This window comes from Oncorhynchus kisutch, unplaced genomic scaffold, assembly GCF_002021735.2.
Source record: "Oncorhynchus kisutch isolate 150728-3 unplaced genomic scaffold, Okis_V2 scaffold1385, whole genome shotgun sequence".
NCBI classification, from domain to species: Eukaryota; Metazoa; Chordata; class Actinopteri; order Salmoniformes; family Salmonidae; genus Oncorhynchus; species Oncorhynchus kisutch.
In genome coordinates this window covers 7,433-27,615 of record NW_022263330.1, presented here as the reverse complement: position 1 = coordinate 27,615, position 20,183 = coordinate 7,433, and the positions used below count along the sequence as shown (strand labels likewise).

The 20,183-nt window shown below is 40.8% G+C and overlaps 1 protein-coding gene across 1 annotated transcript in view; it reads right to left on the bottom strand.

Moving 5' to 3' along the window:
- The window catches only part of LOC109881459 (myosin heavy chain, fast skeletal muscle-like), a 34,533-nt gene extending 24,965 nt beyond the window's left edge, over positions 1 to 9,568 (bottom strand). The window contains exons 1-15 of the mRNA XM_031818431.1: positions 9,527 to 9,568; positions 9,165 to 9,392; positions 7,017 to 7,163; positions 6,631 to 6,787; positions 6,111 to 6,138; positions 5,794 to 5,905; positions 5,534 to 5,626; positions 5,316 to 5,376; positions 4,881 to 4,979; positions 3,318 to 3,421; positions 2,784 to 2,922; positions 1,234 to 1,352; positions 906 to 1,055; positions 645 to 815; positions 112 to 415 (exon numbers count right to left, since the gene is read on the bottom strand). Coding sequence (XP_031674291.1) covers positions 112 to 415; positions 645 to 815; positions 906 to 1,055; positions 1,234 to 1,352; positions 2,784 to 2,922; positions 3,318 to 3,421; positions 4,881 to 4,979; positions 5,316 to 5,376; positions 5,534 to 5,626; positions 5,794 to 5,905; positions 6,111 to 6,138; positions 6,631 to 6,787; positions 7,017 to 7,163; positions 9,165 to 9,380 — 1,900 coding nt within the window. The 5' untranslated portion in view covers positions 9,381 to 9,392; positions 9,527 to 9,568. The remainder of the gene's footprint in view (positions 1 to 111; positions 416 to 644; positions 816 to 905; positions 1,056 to 1,233; positions 1,353 to 2,783; positions 2,923 to 3,317; positions 3,422 to 4,880; positions 4,980 to 5,315; positions 5,377 to 5,533; positions 5,627 to 5,793; positions 5,906 to 6,110; positions 6,139 to 6,630; positions 6,788 to 7,016; positions 7,164 to 9,164; positions 9,393 to 9,526) is intronic.
- Positions 9,569 to 20,183: the final 10,615 nt, after the last annotated feature.

The following is a 20,183-nucleotide window of genomic DNA, read 5'->3' as shown; positions in this document are numbered from 1 at the left end:
AGTTGGTGAATAAAGGTTGGAATTTGGTTGATCAATGCGTCACGATGAAATGACGTGGTGTGCTCAGTGGGTATTGCTCAGTTAAATATTTTGATGTGATGCTAGTCTTACCCTCAGGTGGGGCAGCAACATACAGGGTAGCCAACAGTTTCACTGAGGACTTCCCGTACAGCTGAAGAACAGAGTCGTTCAGGGGGTCCTTGTTTTTGTCCAGCCAGCCAGTAATGTTGTAGTCCACAGTGCCGGCATAGTGCACCAGGGAGAAGTGGGCCTCTGCCTTGCCTTTGGCAGGCTTGGGCTTCTCAAACGCCTGGTTTTTGCCAAGATGCTGGTCATAAAGCTTGTTCTTGAAGGTAGTGTCTGAAGACTTGGGGAACATGCACTCCTCTTCAAGGATGGAGAAGATGCCCATTGGCTTCACGAAAAGAGATGTATATAAAATTATTGAAATGTACAATTAGGACCACATTTATTCCTTTACAAAACATGCTATTTTAGGATTATATTAATTTATGGGCATATCATAGGAAACATACTGAGTTCTCAATAGTCAGATTCCTCGTACCACGAGGTGTGATAATCTCACACAGCGCTCCAATGAGCTATGTTATTGCGGTCCATTTTAATTCTCACAGACAGCTTACCTTCTCAATCAGCTCAATGCAGGCAGCCAAGTCCATGCCGAAGTCGATGAAGGCCCAGACGATTCCCTCTTTCTTGTACTCCTCTTGTTCCAGGACGAACATGGTGTGGTTGAAAAACTGTTGCAGTTTCTCATTGGTGAAGTTGATGCACAGCTGCTCCATGCTGTTGTACTGTTGAAGGGATTTCAGAATCATTTCATCATACAAGGCTGTAATCCCTCTCAATCACAACTAATTGTCTTCCTCTGGTCTCACACTCACATCAAAAATCTCAAACCCGGCAATGTCGAGCACACCAATATAGTACTTCCTTGGATTCTTGGTGTCCAACATCTGGTTAATACGGATGACCATCCACAAGAACATCCTCTCGTAGATGGACTTGGCCAGGGCCGAGACTGAGTTATTGACCTGCAATAATAACAGCTCAAATGAATACATGAGATGTTGACCATGTCTAGTAATAAGGTAATAAAAGCTTGGGGGAAAACACATTACTATTCGCTTCTGGGGAGTTGCAGCGATGAGTAATGCACTCATCCCCAAAATAATTCCTGTGCTCCTAAGATGCTGTGATTTACCACCTTACCTGAGGCACAGTCTGTCCCTTGGTCACATACTCATTGCCGACCTTCACTCTGGGGTAGCAGAGAGCCTTTAACATCTCAGCTGAGTTCAGGCCCAGTAGGTAGCCGATTTTATCAGCCACTGGAGAGAGAACCAACAACAACAGACTGATGTCATAATGACAAAATCATTTGGCGAACACTTTGTAGGTTAGGTTTTGATTTTCAACCACATCTACCATTTCAAATTATTTCTGGGGGTAGGAATTTGGTCTCCTGCCTGACTTTCATGTGGCACAGTCTGTCTTAATTAAGTGTTTTATTTCTATGTTTGGAAATGGGACTAATCCTTTCCATATTGTATATCAATGAATGGGACTAATCCTTTCCATATTGTATATCAATGAATGGGACTAATTCTTTCCATATTGTATATCAATGAATGGGACTAATCCTTTCCATATTGTATATCAATGAATGGGACTAATGCTTTCCATATTGTATATCAATGAATGGGACTAATGCTTTCCATATTGTATATCAATGAATGGGACTAATCCTTTCCATATTGTATATCAATGAATGGGACTAATTCTTTCCATATTGTATATCAATGAATGGGACTAATCCTTTCCATATTGTATATCAATGAATGGGACTAATGCTTTCCATATTGTATATCAATGAATGGGACTAATGCTTTCCATATTGTATATCAATGAATGGGTCTAATCATTTCCATATTGTATATCAATGAATGGGACTAATGCTTTCCATATTGTATATCAATGAATGGGACTAATCCTTTCCATATTGTATATCAATGAATGGGTCTAATGCTTTCCATATTGTATATCAATGAATGGGTCTAATGCTTTCCATATTGTATATCAATGAATGGGTCTAATCCTTTCCATATTGTATATCAATGAATGGGACTAATCCTTTCCATATTGTATATCAATGAATGGGTCTAATGCTTTCCATATTGTATATCAATGAATGGGTCTAATGCTTTCCATATTGTATATCAATGAATGGGTCTAATGCTTTCCATATTGTATATCAATGAATGGGTCTAATCCTTTCCATATTGTATATCAATGAATGGGTCTAATGCTTTCCATATTGTATAACAATGAATGGGTCTAATGCTTTCCATATTGTATATCAATGAATGGGTCTAATCCTTTCCATATTGTATATCAATGAATGGGTCTAATGCTTTCCATATTGTATATCAATGAATGGGACTAATGCTTTCCATATTGTATATCAATGAATGGGTCTAATGCTTTCCATATTGTATATCAATGAATGGGACTAATTCTTTCCATATTGTATATCAATGAATGGGTCTAATGCTTTCCATATTGTATATCAATGAATGGGACTAATGCTTTCCATATTGTATATCAATGAATGGGACTAATGCTTTCCATATTGTATATCAATGAATGGGACTAATCCTTTCCATATTGTATATCAATGAATGGGACTAATGCTTTCCATATTGTATATCAATGAATGGGACTAATGCTTTCCATATTGTAAATCAATGAGTGGGACTCACCTTCTGTGCCATCTGGCTCAGCCTGCTCCTCACGTTGCTTCTGCTTGAAGTGCAAGTTACCATGGTGCAGTACAGCTCCTGTCAGCTTGTAGATGCCCATTTTCTCCTCATTAGTGAAGCCTAGGATTCCAATGGCATCCTGGCATTGGAGAGGACGTATAATAGTGATTAATTTGTTATACAGTAATTTGTTCAGTTACAGCACGATACAGTGCTCAGTCCAGAACAAATTGTATGAATGGAATTGACTGGCTTCTCTGTTCCACATGATTACTTAACACGCTAGTAGATGGGAGTTTTAACACAGTTCCACAGGGCACTTAGCGGCACTCTCTTGTGGATGTTTTAAATGCATGTGCCCCAAGGTGAAGTGTGAAGTCACATGCCTAACTAACACAAGGCATTTAGAATCAAACTAAAAACATATGACAATTCTCAGCTGCTACCAAGTTGAAATTGCTCAGTGTATTCAGTGTGTATGGTGGTTCTACCCATTCCCTATCTAGAGTTTGATTAACCCTTTGTATGACTCACATCTGTGGCATCCAGCTCTTCCTTGTCATTGATGCTGGCCACAGTAATCTGACCCTGGCTGCACATGGGGAAGTCGTAGGGGTTGGTGGTGATGAGCGACATTTCTGTGAACAGCAGAGGATGGCTTGTCAGTTAAATCTTAGAATCTGCTGTCCTACCTTTACAGTATCTCTCCCTCCTTTACTCAATAGATGGACTCAGGAATACATGTAGTATATAATAATGTTATGACTTTCCCTCCTGGGTGAGGATCAAAGGGAGCCCCCCCCCCTCTCTCCCACCAGAGAGGAAGGGGGGGAGAAGTGGGGCCGGTCCTAGGACTTTAACGACCGGTTGTAAACCTCCGCTCTCTCTGCACTACAATATGGAGAAGTCAAAAATACTTTGTGTGTAGATAGAGACTCCGCCCTAAACTTTAACGTCAAAAGGTTGGACATTAAAACAATATTTCTAACGTAAATAATGAGGGAAGTGGTCGTGAGGGACTTAAAGAACCATCATACTATGAAATATTAGAGTTTATTTCAATTTTAGAGTCCCTGAGGATTAAATAGAAATGTCGTTTGACTTGTTTTAACTAAGTTTAGCGGTAGCTTTTTGGACTCCTTTGTCTGCATGTTGAATGAGTGGATTACTCAAATCAATGGCGCTAACTAAATAGACTTTTGGGGAATTAAAGAATCATTTTATCTAACAAAACAACCATTTATGTTGTAGCTGGGACCCTTGGGATTGCAAACAGAGGAAGATCTTCAAAAGTTGAAAAATATGTTCATGTGGGGCGTCGTCCTCAAACAATCGCATGGTATGCTTTCGCCGTAAAGCATATTGTAAATCGGACAATGCAGTTATATTTACAAGAATTTAAGCTTTTAAATAATATAAGATACTTGTATGTTCATGAATGTTTAATATTACAATTATTTATTTGAATTGCACGCCCTCCAATTTCACCGGATGTTGTCGGCTGGTGTCCCGCTAGCGAGACACCCGCTAACAATCAGTGTATAATTTATCCTGTGTGTGTGTGTTTATGTAATTCTGTGTGATTAGTTAGTTAGTGAATAAATAATTCAGCCAATTTGTGTATTGCTGACTCATCATGGAGATTAGGGTTCGTGCAGATTTATTGGATATTATTATGTTCAGAATGAGACTGAAATAGGAGCAAATGATTGATGCATGACGGATAGTATATCGAGATATTCTGATATTCTTGAGTTAAGTCGGGAAACAGTAACTCATTAAATTATATTTTCCTGTGGTGCCGCAGATTACTACTTAATGAATAGTTATATGATTAATTTAATTGCGTAACAATTGAAAGTGGTATGTACTTATTCAATGAATAGCTGTCATCGCATTAATGGTAGTCACGTCACAACAATAAATAGCATCAAAAGAGGGGACTGAGACACATGGACTAGTTCTTCACAGTTCATTCCTTGGTACCTTGAATGTACCCATTTTAATAGTATTAATAGTGTGGACCATTAACTATTTTTTATAAGTTCCACAGATAGGGGTGGGAATAATGTTCTCTGAAACTCTACATTTCCATACCAACTATCTCAGGTTTGTGGCCTGTCATCATTTGGAAGAAGATATGGTAGCCTCTCTCATCGGGCAGCTGGAATGACACTCTGGACTTCTCCAGCAGGTCTAAGAGAGAGAGATACAGAGAGAGAGAGATACAGAGAGAGAGAGAGAGAGAGAGAGAGAGAGACAGAGATACAGAGACACAGAGAGATACAGAGAGAGAGATACAGAGAGAGAGAGATACAGAGACAGAGAGATACAGAGAGAGAGAGATACAGAGAGAGAGAGATACAGAGAGAGAGAGACATACAGAGAGTGAGAGATACAGAGAGAGAGAGATACAAAGAGAGAGAGATACAGAGAGAGAGAGATACAGAGAGAGATATTACAAAAAATATCTTTAAAAAAGTGTCTGTGTGAATTTAGGAAAGCATTGAGAAACAGTCAAAACCAACTCACAGGTCTCAATGTCAGCTTTAGCCAGTTTGCCTCCTTGGAAATGAATCCTAATGAATTTACCCTGTAGTGGAGCATGGGGGTTAGAAATAGGTCAACTATTTGATAGACCCCTTTAAATGTTACAGTTTGTAGGACATATATTGATAAAACAATAGGGAACTACTAAAATAAATGTTTCCAATGCAAGGTAACTTCCACAGTATTCCCTTCAAACTTACAAAGCGAGACGAGTTGTCGTTCCTCACTGTCTTGGCATTACCGTAAGCCTCCAGCAGAGGGTTAGCTGCAATGATCTGATCCTCAAGAGACCCCTGATTGAGACAAACACAAGTAGCTCGGAACCGATGAAGAGGTCATGTTTGTTTTTGCTAAATAGCTTGAACACTTTTCTTGAAACAGGACTCACCGCTGGAAAAAATAGTTTACACAGCCCATCAGACTGAAATGTGTTAAAAATGCAAACACAAACACAACCTACCTGCATTTTGCCGGGCTCGTCCTTCTTCTTTTCACCACCAGACACTGCAATGGTGGCGAAGTACTGGATGACACGCTTGGTGTTGACAGTTTTTCCTGCACCGGATTCTCCACTGGTTTATATGACAGGGAAACAGGGGTTTCAGTCACATGTTTGAGTATCAGATTGGGATTCAGTAAAATAGCATTGAGAATACACCAAATATTCACAGTAATCGACTGATCGTTACACGCAGCCTAATCCAATCATAATGTTGTGTATTTTCAGCACACCCAAGTTATAATAGAAAGACTTTGAAAAGTTTGTATACAACTTACGTAATCAGGACGGACTGGTTCTCATTATCTGGAACCAAAAACACATTGCTTATCATTTCGGGGCGACAGGTAGTCTACAGTAGTGGTTAGAGCATTGGGCAAATAACCGAAAGGTTGCTGGATCAAATCCCCGAGCTGACAAGTTAAAAATCTGTTGTTCTACCCCTGAACAAAGAATTTAACCCACTTTTCCCTGGTAGACTATGATCGTAAATAAGAATTTGTTCTTAACTCATTTGCCTAGTTAAATGAAGGTTAAATAAAAAAATTATACTCAAACAACATTATGGAATTCATAGCAACAGGAAAAGTAGCTGCTGCCTTGGCAGGAACTAATGAGGATCCATAATAAACCCCAGGAAGAGTAGCTACTGCCTTGGCATTTCCATTCAAGGCTAGTGAAATCAGATATTCCCAGCAGACTGTTCAAACCTAGACTAGAAAGCAGTAGATACCTCTAAAGCATATTTTAACTTCCTTCCATCCATTCAACCATCCATCCATCTGTGAGAGTTCATACCGATCTGCATGAACTGAAAGGCGTTGTCAGAGACAGAGAAGATATGGGGTGGAGCCTCCATCCTCTTCTTCCCTCTGTAGGCGTTAACAACCTCCATGTCGTACACAGGAAGCCACTTGTAGGGGTTCACCGTGGCACAGAACAGCCCAGAGTAGGTCTGGATGAAAGGGATTAAATTAAATTAGGGGATTAGCTAAATCTGACCTGGATTTAGCTAAATTAGCTACATTTACCTGGATTTCTGTGAGGATGTGGGTCTCTGGTATACTGATGTAGACCTGCTGTTTTGGTATGTGTTCATTTCTACCATTCATTGATGTGTAGTATTGTGTGTGTGTGTTTGTTATGTTCATGTATGTGTGTCTGTGTTTATGCAGGCTTCTTACATAGATCATCCATGCTGCATAACGCTCTTTGAGGTTATACAACACAGAGGCTTCATTCAGGTAGGTCATCATGGCCATGTCCTCAATCTTATCGTATTTAGGGGGGTTCATCTGGAAGATGTCTGCGTCTTTGAACTCTTTTCCTTCCTGAAACAGTCAGAAATCTAGATTACATGCAGATCAAACTGGACATGACTGAAAACGTTTTGCTCATTAAATACAATTTTGTATTTGTATGTGCAGCCCTGTTGAATCCAACTACATTGTTATCACCCACTGACACATACATGGGGATTTTTGACTAGTCAATACAAAAAATGATTCAATTTTTAAATAGAGCTTTAAAAATCATGTGTTTAAAGGTTATATTCTGTTTACAGAAAACAAAGAAATCCTTCTTGTCTTTTGTTACAATTTCTTTTAAATCCTTTTTATACATGTTCTTCTTTAAGGTTGCTTTAAGGGGGAGATCAAGTGTTATAGGCCTATTTCTATTTTGCCCTGTTTATCAAAAGTGTTGGAAAAACTGGTCAAAAATCAACTGACTGGCTTTCTTGTCGTCTATAGTATTCTCTCGGGGATGCAATCTGGTTTCTGCTCAGGTTATGGATGTGTCACTGCAACCTTAAAGGTTCTAAAATGTCACCATTGCCCTTGATTCTAAGCAATGTTATACTGCTATTTTTATTGACTTGGCCAAGGCTTTTGATACAGTAGACCATTCCATTCTTGTGGGCCGGCTAAGGAGTATTGGTGTCTCTGAGGGGTCTTTGGCCTGGTTTGCTAACTACCTCTCTCAAAGAGTCCAGTGAATAAAGTCAGAACATCTGCTCTCTCAACCACTGCCAGTCACCAAGGGAGTACCCCAAGGCTCGATCCTAGGCCCCACACTCTTCTCAATTTACATCAACAACATAGCTCAGGCAGTAAGAAGCTCTCTCATCCATTTATACTCAGATTATACAGTACTCAGCTGGCGCCTCCCCGGACTTTGTGTTAAAAGCTCTACAGGAAAGCTTTCTTAGTGTCCAACAAGCTTTCTCTGCTATTGACCTTGTTCTGAACACCTCCAAAACAAAGGTCATGTGCTTTGGTAAGAAGAATGCCCCTCTCCCCACAGGTGTGATTACTTCCTCTGAGGGTTTAGAGCTTGAGGTAGTTACCTCATACAAGTACTTGGGAGTATGGCTAGACGGTACACTGTCCTCTCAGCACATATCAAAGCTGCAGGCTAAAGTTAAATCTAGACTTGGTTTCCTCTATCATAATCGCTCCTCTTTCACCCCAGCTGCCAAACTAACCCTGATTCAGATGACCATCCTACTCGTGCTAGATTACGGAAATGTAATTTATAGATCGGCAGGTAAGGGTGCTCTCGAGCGGCTAGATGTTCTTTACCATTTGGCCATCAGATTTGCCACCAATGCTTCTTATAGGACACATCACTGCACTCTATACTCCTCTGTAAACTGGTCATCTCTGTATACCCATCGCAAGACCCACTGGTTGATGCCTATTTATAAAACCCTCTTAGGCCTCACTCCCCCCTAACTGAGATACCTACTGCAGCCCTCATCCTCCACATACAACACCCGGTCCCCAAAGCACACACATCCCTGGGTCACTCCACTTTTCAGTTCGCTGCAGCTAGCGACTGGAACGAGCTGCAACAAACACTCAAACTGGACAAATTTATCTCAATTTCTTGACTCAATCATGCACACTCTTAATGACAGTTGTGGCTGCTTTGCGTGATGTATTGTTGTCTCTACCTTCTTGCCCTTTGTGCTGTTGTCTGTGCCCAATAATGTTTGTACCATGTTGTGCTGCAGCAATGTTGTGTTGCTTCCATGTTGTTGTCATGTTGTGTTACTACCATGATGTCTTGTCATTTGTTGCTGCCATGCTGTGTTGTTGTCTTAGGTCTCTTTATTGTTGTGCTGTCTCTCTTGTCGTGATGTGTGTTTTGTCCTATATTCTTTTTACATAAAAAAAAAAGATATATATTTCCCAGCCCTCGTCCCCAAGGGAGGTATTGTGCCTTTTAGTAGGCCGTCATTGTAAATAAGAATTTGTTCTTAACTGACTTGCCTAGTTAAGGTTGAAAAAAATAGAGTCATTCCACAAACTTCAACAAATCAGGCTTACCTCCTTAGTGCCGTCAGGATTTGTGACTGTCACAGTACACTTTCCTTCGGCCCTGCCAGTAATTAAACCCTTAAGGTAAAGCTCCTTGGTATCTGACACATAGCAGGAATTCTTTGAATCAAAGGGTGCTGTTTGTGCCTCAATCCTCTCCCTCTCAGGCTTACGGAGGTATATGGCAGCCTTGCCGTAGATGGCCATCTCCGCGTCCGTGCTCATGGTGACGGATCACTAGGAAAGAGATTAAATAAGAAAAAGTAACAGGATTGACTGTGGCGCTTCCTCACTAGTCAACAGAGTTAGATGAGCGATCTCTCTATAATATTTTTGTCACTTTTAATGTGAAGACTAAAACCATGTCTCACCTTCTTTCCCTCCTCCTACAGATTACTTTGTACTTCTTGGAGGACGCTGTTAAACAGTAAGGTGTCATGAATATTCACAAGTCCAAAGCCTTATCATTTAGCCCTCGAAGGGATAGAACAGTTTTTGAATGGCATCATTCAACTCAGTCATTACAGCCATTTCCAATTCAACTACAGGTGCAACTGGTGACTTTCATTTTCCTGGCAACTCACTTTACTACACATTATGTAAAGAATTCAAATATACACCCCTGAAAACTTTACTACACATTATGTAAAGAATTCAAATATACACCCCTGAAAACATTACTACACATTATGTAAATAATTCAAATATACACCCCTGAAAACTCAGTTACATTCCACCCACTCAAATTCCAAACAAGTGCAGGAGCATCACTTTAGACAGTAAATGAAAGTTACAGATTTGAAGTAAAACACATTTAAAGTAATACACCTTAAAGCAACATTTTAAATCAAAGTCACTGGATTGCATATTGTAACATCTTTCATCAAAAAACATGCAGAACTCAATTTAAACAGTGCAGTTAGTTACTGTCGCTGACTACATGAGACAAAGGTAAACATGTGAGGAGATGAGACAGCCTTACCACAGAGGAAGAAGGTATCTGACTTGTGGATGCTGGTGCCTCAGCCTCCTTATATCTGGTTGAAAGTGCCCACCAAGCACAAGTTAATTATGGACCACTCTGGTTAAGGAAATGGATTGGAGGAGAGGCCTCTGTATTTCACTGTCTTACCAGCGTCACCACTTCCAGGAGCACCACACTACATGACTTTGGAATTTAATATTAGTCTCAATTTATTGTCACTGAATTTATATAAATGATAGTTGCCATTACCAAAAAATATGACATTATCAAATACCACTGGGACTCAAATACGGAGTGGATCCACTCTATTAAATACATTTTAAACACTTTAACAAATGTTTATATATTTAAGTAGACAGAAGATATTTTTGGGCCGGTTTGTGGGTGGAGAGAACATTAGCACCCTGCAGACAAAGAGTTTATGACAAGTTATTTTAAAGATATGTGACCTTTGTTTTTGTATTTGAGGGACATGTTTCTCTAAGCTCCAAACTTGGTCTGGGTAGGGATGGGGTAGAGGGGGACACTGATATACTGTTAACAAAGTTTAGGAGGGGTTGTGGGGAGGTGTAGGGGGACACTGATATCATGTTAACGAAGTTACGCCCGAGATAGTTGGATTATTCACTAGAGTTGGGTTGAAGCATTAGGTTACAAAGAGAAGGACAGACTGAATTGCTTTCAAGGAGGACTGGCTTGAATAGTGAGTATGACCACACAATGTACTTTCATCATGAGCTAAAGCTATTGGTTTTCTTCTCAAAGTTGCAAAGAAAATGTTGTGATCCATTTAATAAACACAAGAGACCACTAAATTAGATAAAAGGGTGTGGTGGCAGTAGTAGGACCAGCAGCATCTCGTGGGGCAAATGTGGTATTTTCACACTAATTTATGATAAAGAATGCTCGTCAGACAGAGAACTGATACTGTATACTGGTTGTTGGAGTGGGATTGGGGTGGGGTGGGAGCTTATTTTCTCAGAGATCAAATTATATTTCAACAAAATAATGTTTCAGGAGTGCTAATCATATCTGTTCATAACTACATAAATGATTTCAGCACAATCTGAGGCGACGGGTGTCAAGCCTCTTTCTTGTGCTTTTTGAGGATGGAAAGAACCATCAAACTTTATTGAAGTAGAACATGGGGAAGCCCTTGCTGAATACTGCAGTGATCCCCCGTTTCCTAAAACAATAACACATGTTGGCTATAAATAGGCTAGCCAACAAACTGTCAGGGTAAGCTCTCAATACATGCTGACTCACAGACAGTCAGGTGGAGATGTAAAGTGTGGTTATTTGACTAGGTTAACTATGGTTATTTGACTAGGTTAACTATGGTTATTTGACTAGGTTAACTATGGTTATTTATTATAGTGTGGCTGTGTTTATTTGACTAGGTTAACTATGGTTATTTGACTAGGTTAACTATGGTTATTTATTATAGAGTGGCTGTGGTTATTTAACTAGGTTAACTATGGTTATTTGACTAGGTTAACTATGGTTATTTATTATAGAGTGGCTGTGGTTATTTAACTAGGTTAACTGTGTGTCACGTTCTGACCTCCTTTGTTTTGTCTTTTGTTTTAGTATGATCAGGGTGTGAGTTGGGTGGGTTGTCTATGTTAGTTTTTCTATTTCTGTGTTTGGCCTGGTATGGTTCTCAATAAGAGGCAGCTGTCAATCGTTGTCCCTGATTGAGAACCATATTTAGGTAGCCTGTTTTTGATTGTGTTTTGTGGGTGGTTGTTTTCAGTCTTTGTTTGTTTACACCAGACAGAGCTGTTCCGGTTGTTTCTTTGTTGTTTTGTTATTCAGTTTACTTTATTAAAAAGATGAACATGTACCACGCTGCGCATTGGTCCTCACCTTCTTCCTACGACAGCCATTACATTGTGGTTATTTATTATGGAGTGGCTGTGGTTATTTGACTAGGTTAATATATATATATATTTATTTATTGTAGAATGGCTGCGGTTATCTAACTAGTTTAACTGTGGTTATTGTGGTTAATTTTACAAAAATACTTCAATAGTCATATGGAAAAGTCCACAGACCCTCTCCAAAAGGCTTTCAAAGCCATCATTGGCTAAATCAGTTTTGTCCAACTCGTCTCCGAACCTACGCATTTGCCACAGTCACACCCTGGATCTAGTTTAGTTTTCTAGTAATCCTGTTCTATCGGACCACCATCTTATTACGTTTGCAATCACAGAAAATAATCTGGGAAGGCTTTCCAATAGATGTTGGAACATTGCTGCAGGGGCTTGCGTCAATTCAGCCACAAGAGCATTAGTGAGGTCGGGCACTGATGTTGGGAGATTAGGCCTGTCTCGCAGTCGGCGTTCCAATTCATTCCAAAGGTGTTCCATGGGGTTGAGGTCAGGGCTCTGTGCAAGCCAGTCAAGTTCTTCCACACCGATCTCGACAAACCATTTCTGTATGGAACTCGCTTTGTGTATTGGGGAACTGTCATGCTGAAACAGGAAAGGTCCTCCCCCAAACTGTTGCCACAAAGTGTGAAGCAAAGAATCGTCTAGAATGTCATTGTATGCTGTAGCATTAAGATTTCCCTTCACTTGAACTAAGAGGACCAAACCATGAAAAAGTCCCAGACCATCCTCCACTAAACTAAACCCTACATTTGGCACTATGCAATGGGGCAGGTAGCATTCTCCTGGCATCCGCCAAACCCATATTCATCCATCGGACTGCCAGATGGTGAAGCATGATGTATCACTCCAGAAAACACATTTTCACTGCTCCAGAGTCCAATGGCGGCGAGCTTTACACCACTCCAGCCGACGCTTGGCATAAAACATGGTGATCTTAGGCTTGAGTTTCCATGGCTGCTCGGCCATGGAAACTAATTTCATGAAGATCCTGGCAAACAGTTCTGATGTTGCTTCCAGAGGCTGTTTCGAACTCGGTAGTAAGTGTTGCAACTGAGGACAGACATTTTTTTATGCACTACGTGATTCAGCCCTCAGCGATCCCATTCTGTGAGCTTGTGTGGCCTACCACTTTGCGGCCGAGCTGTTGTTGCTCCTAGACGTTTACACTTCACAATAACAGCACTTATAGTTGACCAGAGCTGCTCTACCAGGACAGAAATGTGACGAACTGAAGGAAAGGTGGCATCCTATGACGGTGCTACATTGAAATTCACTGAGCTCTTCAGTAAGGCCCATTCTACTGCCAATGTTTGTCTACGGAGATTGCACGGCTGTGTGTTCAATTTTATACACCTGTCAGCACTAATTTGAAGGGGTATCTACATACGTTTGTATATATAGTGTACTACTTATATATAGTGCACTTGAACTGTGTCTGAGAATGCTGGGAATCCACTTGCCTTCTGGAAGGTAGTGTAATCTCTGAAATGAAAATCCACCCCCTCAATACCCCAGCAGATTAGGACAACCTCTAACAGATAAGATAGTCATTTATGTTGTGTTTAGAACCACTTAGCCTCAGATGGCACCTTATTGGACAGAATAGTTGCAGAGAACGATACATTTCCAGATACACATTCCTCATTTCTCATTTCAACCATTTGATGTCTATGTACTAAGTGCCTTATTGAAGATCGATGTAAAACAATCCACTAGGGCTACAGATTGCGAGTTGAAGATAAATCATTTTACTAAGAGTATTAGTAATTAGTAATTGACTGACCTGGTCCCTCCAGATCTCCTAACAGTACTATTTCTAGGGTCAATTTTAGATCAATGCTATGCATTTTCAGCCATTCCTGAACCTAAGACCAGAAACAGGCTACCTGAGGGCAATACCTAAATAAATGGTCTATTGATTCTGTAACCTCACAACAAAATCTGCAGTGCTTTGATGATTTCATGCCCCAAATATTCAACATTTTGTGGTGGCAAGAATTCTATATAATAATTTTAGCTGAAAAGCACAAAGTCTTGAATCTTGCGTTGTTTTATATATCAACTTACACCCTGTACCACGGAATCGGTACATCAAAAATCTCTTCCCAACTATTTTGCAATCTGTATGCCACAGTTGTCAACATCCTGGTCCTCAAATGAAACTGGTAACTTTCCTGTTTATGCTATTTGTATTATTTTTATTGTTTTGATCCTTTATATTGGGCAGACAGACCAGTTCCCTACCTCCTCCCGCTGCCACCTGCCTCCTCCCGCTGCCACCTGCCTCCTCCCGCTGCCACCTGCCTCCTCCCGCTGCCACCTGCCTCCTCCCGCTGCCACCTGCCTCCTCCCGCTGCCACCTGCCTCTGCCAGTTTTGATCCTTTATATTGGGCAGACAGACCAGTTCCCTACCTCCTCCCGCTGCCACCACCAGTTTTGATCCTTTATATTGGGCAGACAGACCAGTTCCCTACCTCCTCCCGCTGCCACCACCAGTTTTGATCCTTTATATTGGGCAGACAGACCAGTTCCCTACCTCCTCCCGCTGCCACCACCAGTTTTGATCCTTTATATTGGGCAGACAGACCAGTTCCCTACCTCCTCCCGCTGCCACCACCAGTTTTGATCCTTTATATTGGGCAGACAGACCAGTTCCCTACCTCCTCCCGCTGCCACCACCAGTTTTGATCCTTTATATTGGGCAGACAGACCAGTTCCCTACCTCCTCCCACTGCCACCACCAGTTTTGATCCTTTATATTGGGCAGACAGACCAGTTCCCTACCTCCTCCCGCTGCCACCACCAGTTTTGATCCGTTATATTGGGCAGACAGACCAGTTCCCTACCTCCTCCCGCTGCCACCACCAGTTTTGATCCTTTATATTGGGCAGACAGACCAGTTCCCTACCTCCTCCCGCTGCCACCACCAGTTTTGATCCTTTATATTGGGCAGACAGACCAGTTCCCTACCTCCTCCCGCTGCCACCACCAGTTTTGATCCTTTATATTGGGCAGACAGACCAGTTCCCTACCTCCTCCCGCTGCCACCACCAGTTTTGATCCTTTATATTGGGCAGACAGACCAGTTCCCTACCTCCTCCCGCTGCCACCACCAGTTTTGATCCTTTATATTGGGCAGACAGACCAGTTCCCTACCTCCTCCCGCTGCCACCACCAGTTTTGATCCTTTATATTGGGCAGACAGACCAGTTCCCTACCTCCTCCCGCTGCCACCACCAGTTTTGATCCTTTATATTGGGCAGACAGACCAGTTCCCTACCTCCTCCCGCTGCCACCACCAGTTTTGATCCTTTATATTGGGCAGACAGACCAGTTCCCTACCTCCTCCCGCTGCCACCTGCCTCTGCCAGTTTTGATCCTTTATATTGGGCAGACAGACCAGTTCCCTACCTCCTCCCGCTGCCACCTGCCTCTGCCAGTTTTGATCCTTTATATTGGGCAGACAGACCAGTTCCCTACCTCCTCCCGCTGCCACCTGCCTCTGCCAGTTTTGATCCTTTATATTGGGCAGACAGACCAGTTCCCTACCTCCTCCCGCTGCCACCACCAGTTTTGATCCTTTATATTGGGCAGACAGACCAGTTCCCTACCTCCTCCCGCTGCCACCTGCCTCTGCCAGTTTTGATCCTTTATATTGGGCAGACAGACCAGTTCCCTACCTCCTCCCGCTGCCACCTGCCTCTGCCAGTTTTGATCCTTTATATTGGGCAGACAGACCAGTTCCCTACCTCCTCCCGCTGCCACCACCAGTTTTGATCCTTTATATTGGGCAGACAGACCAGTTCCCTACCTCCTCCCGCTGCCACCTGCCTCCGCCAGTTTTGATCCTTTATATTGGGCAGACAGACCAGTTCCCTACCTCCTCCCGCTGCCACCTGCCTCCGCCAGTTTTGATCCTTTATATTGGGCAGACAGACCAGATCCCTACCTCCTCCCGCTGCCACCACCAGTTTTGATCCTTTATATTGGGCAACAGACCAGTTCCCTACCTCCTCCCGCTGCCACCTGCCTCCTCCATTTTTGGGGCAATGCTGTAATCAATTGGTTGTACTCTTGGATTGAGCAGACCTTTCCATACAATTTTGATAACTCCATGAAGGACATAACTCTACCATTCCAATTTACAATATAATTTAAGAACAAAATACCTTTTTCAAACATCTTTCCCATAAATACAGGTATTTTATCAACCAGCCCAGTTGAGTTCAGCCATAATATTTGTTCTATCCTTTCAGGGGGATGAAATTGAAATTGTAGCCAGCTCTGCTATGCTTGTTTGAAAAAGGAGAGATACTTTGAAAAAAGTATAATTTTCAATTAATCTAAAATGAGTCGTGGCAATCTGCACAAAGACAAAAAGGCAATTTTTAAAGAATGGATGAGCTTTTCTTATTAACCTACTTGAGAAGCATTTAGGGTTCAAATAAAACTGTTGAATGAGTGAAGCTTTCAGAGAGGATTAGTGCTTTTACATTCAATAATCTCAACCCACACAGTTCATATTCATTACATCAGGAAAAAAAAAACACACAGTTCATATTCATTACATCAGGAAAAAAAAAACACACAGTTCATATTCATTACATCAGGAAAAAAAAAACACACAGTTCATATTCATTACATCAGGAAAAAAAAACCACACAGTTCATATTCATTACATCAGGAAAAAAAAATACATTTCTGGTCATCAACACATACTTGAATAAATAATCTTTGGAAAACATGTAATGGCAGAAGAATCATCAGGAGTAGGCAGCGCCATAAGTACGTGAGTAAACTAAGATATGACTAAGGAGTTAATCAGGGCCTTTTCTTCCATAAATACATTATTTTTAACCATTTTATAAGAGAATTACCGAAATTGAAAAAAATCCAGGTATTTATAAATCAAATCCAGTCTTACTTTATCAAATGCCTTTTCAAAATCTGCTATAAATATAATATATAAATATAATATAATATATATATATAATATAATATTCCTGGCTGCTTATATGTTTCATGATGTTCTATTATTTCTAGTAGTTGTCGTATATTATCTCCAATGTATCGTCCATGTAAAAAACCTGTCTGATCAGGATGAACAATGAGTTATTTAGTTGTCTTTTTGTCTGGTGAACGAACTGAGGAATTGAGAGACAACTAAACCACCCTGTCTCACCCTGTCTGACTTGCGTCCATTGTTTATGATTTTGTTGCAGAGACCTGGTATAATACAGTACCTTTCACAATTTTATGAGGGACCCGCCAAAGTTAAAGTACTGTATTTTAGACATTCATATAAGATGTCCCAGCTGATCTTATTAAATGATCCCATGATGATCTTTTATAGTGGCATGGACATTATATCTGATTTCCATAAAGAATAAGAACCCCTCTTTTGTACAACCTCCCCAATCACTAACCCTTTCTTCCATTTTGAAAAAAATCTGCCCAATCACTAACCCTAGACCTTTCCTCCATATTGGTCAAATACAACCTCGCCAATCACTAACCCTTTCTTCATTTTGCTTCATCCTTAGCTGTAGAGTGTGTCTCTAGTCAGCAAATTAGATGATGCTTTTTTGTAATTTAGCAAGTTGAATACCTCTTTTCATTTAGAGTAATTTGCTAGGTCATTACAGTAGTAACTAGCAATGCCTAATCCTGACATACTCATCTAATATTCGTAAAATTCTATGACACAAAGACACTTAATAACAAATCAGAAAACAGCAAGTTGTTAGAGACTGTAGATCAAAAATGTTTTGTTCAGAGTGAGGGCTGGTATAACTACTGATAACTGCCAGATGTCATTAAGCAGTTGAGTAAACTGTCACTATAAAACTGTCATTGCATATATTTGAAGTATTTTGGCAGGGACTTGGGAGGACGATCGGATAGTAACACTTGATCCAATACATTTAAGAGTGCTTTAAACTACTGTCTGTGCTCGCAAAGTAGTTTTATCACCACAGAGAGGAGTTTATCTGACATCCAATGCCTTGGCTCATGTCAGGATTTGTTACACGATACCAATACAGCTAACAGCCAGTTAAAATCTAAAACTAAATGTGAAAATGATAATTAATGTCACATGCTCTGGCATGGATCCACTCAACAGACGAGCTCTGCTTATTTTCCAGGTCACATATCTGGCTGCAGATCTATTATAGGGGCCGATGTCAGCAATGCCAGGACATCCTGGTCAACTAATAAGGTCAAAATAATGTGCTGGCCTGCATAAGATCTCTCTGTGGTCCACAGTATAGATTATCAGGTCCTCACTTTTCAGCGTGCAGTGTGAAGTCAATGGAGGGCTAAATGTAATATTAATGTCATACATTTACAAGGATAAACACTTGCATCCAATGGGCAGCTGGTGCGTTTTTCAGCAAGCTTTGCAAATCTTTTTTTGAGAACCTTGTGGTCAACTAATAAGGTCAAGAGAATATGCTGTCCAATACCGGATCTGTGGCTTTACAGATTTCAGCAAGCTTTGCTTTGTTGGCAGGTCTGCTGCCATCTGAGCCATACACCAGAGGATATGACTAGGGCTGCAGCGGTCATGACATTTTGTCAGACAGTTATTGTCACGCAAAAGGCTGCCGGTCTCACAGTAATTAACCATTAATTAGCATAAACATGTTTAGCTTCGCCAGGACTCCACAAGCCTTTGGAACATCTACATTATAAAAAGTCTAATAAATCAATAAAAATATAAATCCATGATGTATTTTAGGTCTAAACATTATGAAGAAAATGTATTTCAGATTAATATATATGAATATGAATGGGCCTACTGTATGTTATTTGGCTATGCTCCATGCCTTAGGCTGTAACTAGTTAATTTAGCAACAAGATATGTCCTGTGCCATTATTTTATATCATATGATTTTATAGTGAGAAGAATATAATTGAACTAAAATAGTAAAATATAAAAAATATTTTCCCATTCTGGAGAGAGTGCGTATATGAAGTGGCTATGTTTGAGCGTAAAAGTGATCATTTGAAATGGGTTCTATACGCTAGATTTAGAGTTATTGGGCAACTTCAGTTGTGAATGATACAAACCTCTTAGAAATCAAAACATATACTGAACAAAAATATATAAGCAACATGCAACAAATCAAAGATTTTACAGTTATAGTTCATATAAGGAAATCAGTTAATTGAAATAAATTCATTAGGACCTAATCTATGGATTTCACATGACTGGGAATACAGATATGCATCTGTTGGTCACAGATACCTTAAAAGGAAAAGTAGTGGTGTGGATCAGAAAACCAATCAGTATCGGGTGTCAGCAACATTTGCCTCATGCAGCGCTACACATCTCCTTCACATAGAGTTGATCCAGCTGTTGTTTGTGGCCTGTAGTTGTCCCAACTCCTCTTCAATGGATGTGCGAAGTTGCTGAATATTGTCGGGAAGTGGAACACGCTGTCCTACATGGAATGCAGAGCATTCCAAACATTCTCAATGGGTGACATGTCTGGTGAGTACGCAGGCCATGGAAAAACTGGCACATTTTCAGCTTCCAGGAATTGTGTACAGATCCTTGCGACACGAGCCCAGGCATTATCATGCTGAAACATGAGGTGATGGCGGCGGATGAATGGCACGACAATGGGCCTTAGGATCTCGTCATTGTATCACTGTGCATTCAAACTGCCATCGATAAAATGCAATTGGGTTCGTTGTCCGAAGCTTATGCCTGCCCATACCATAACCCCACCACCATGGGGCACTCTGTTCACAACGTTGACATTAGTAAACTGCTCACCGACAACGCCATACGGTTGGGGTTGTTAGGCCGGTTGGACGTACTGTCAAATTCTCTAAAACGACGTGGATTTAGAATAGAGAAAATAACATTAAATTCAAATGACTATATATGAAACCTGATATGACCATGAAACGGATCAGTCAAATACCTGTTTTAAATGTGAAAGACACATTTCAGTAGAAGGTATTCAGTTGTACGACTGACTAGGTATACCAGATTCCCTTTCCAACTGACTAGGTATACCTCTTCCCCTTTACAACTGACTAGGTATCCCCCTTCCCATTTCCCTTTCCAACTAAACTAGATATCCCCCTTTCCAACTGACTAGGTATCCCCCTTCCCCTTTCCAACTGACTAG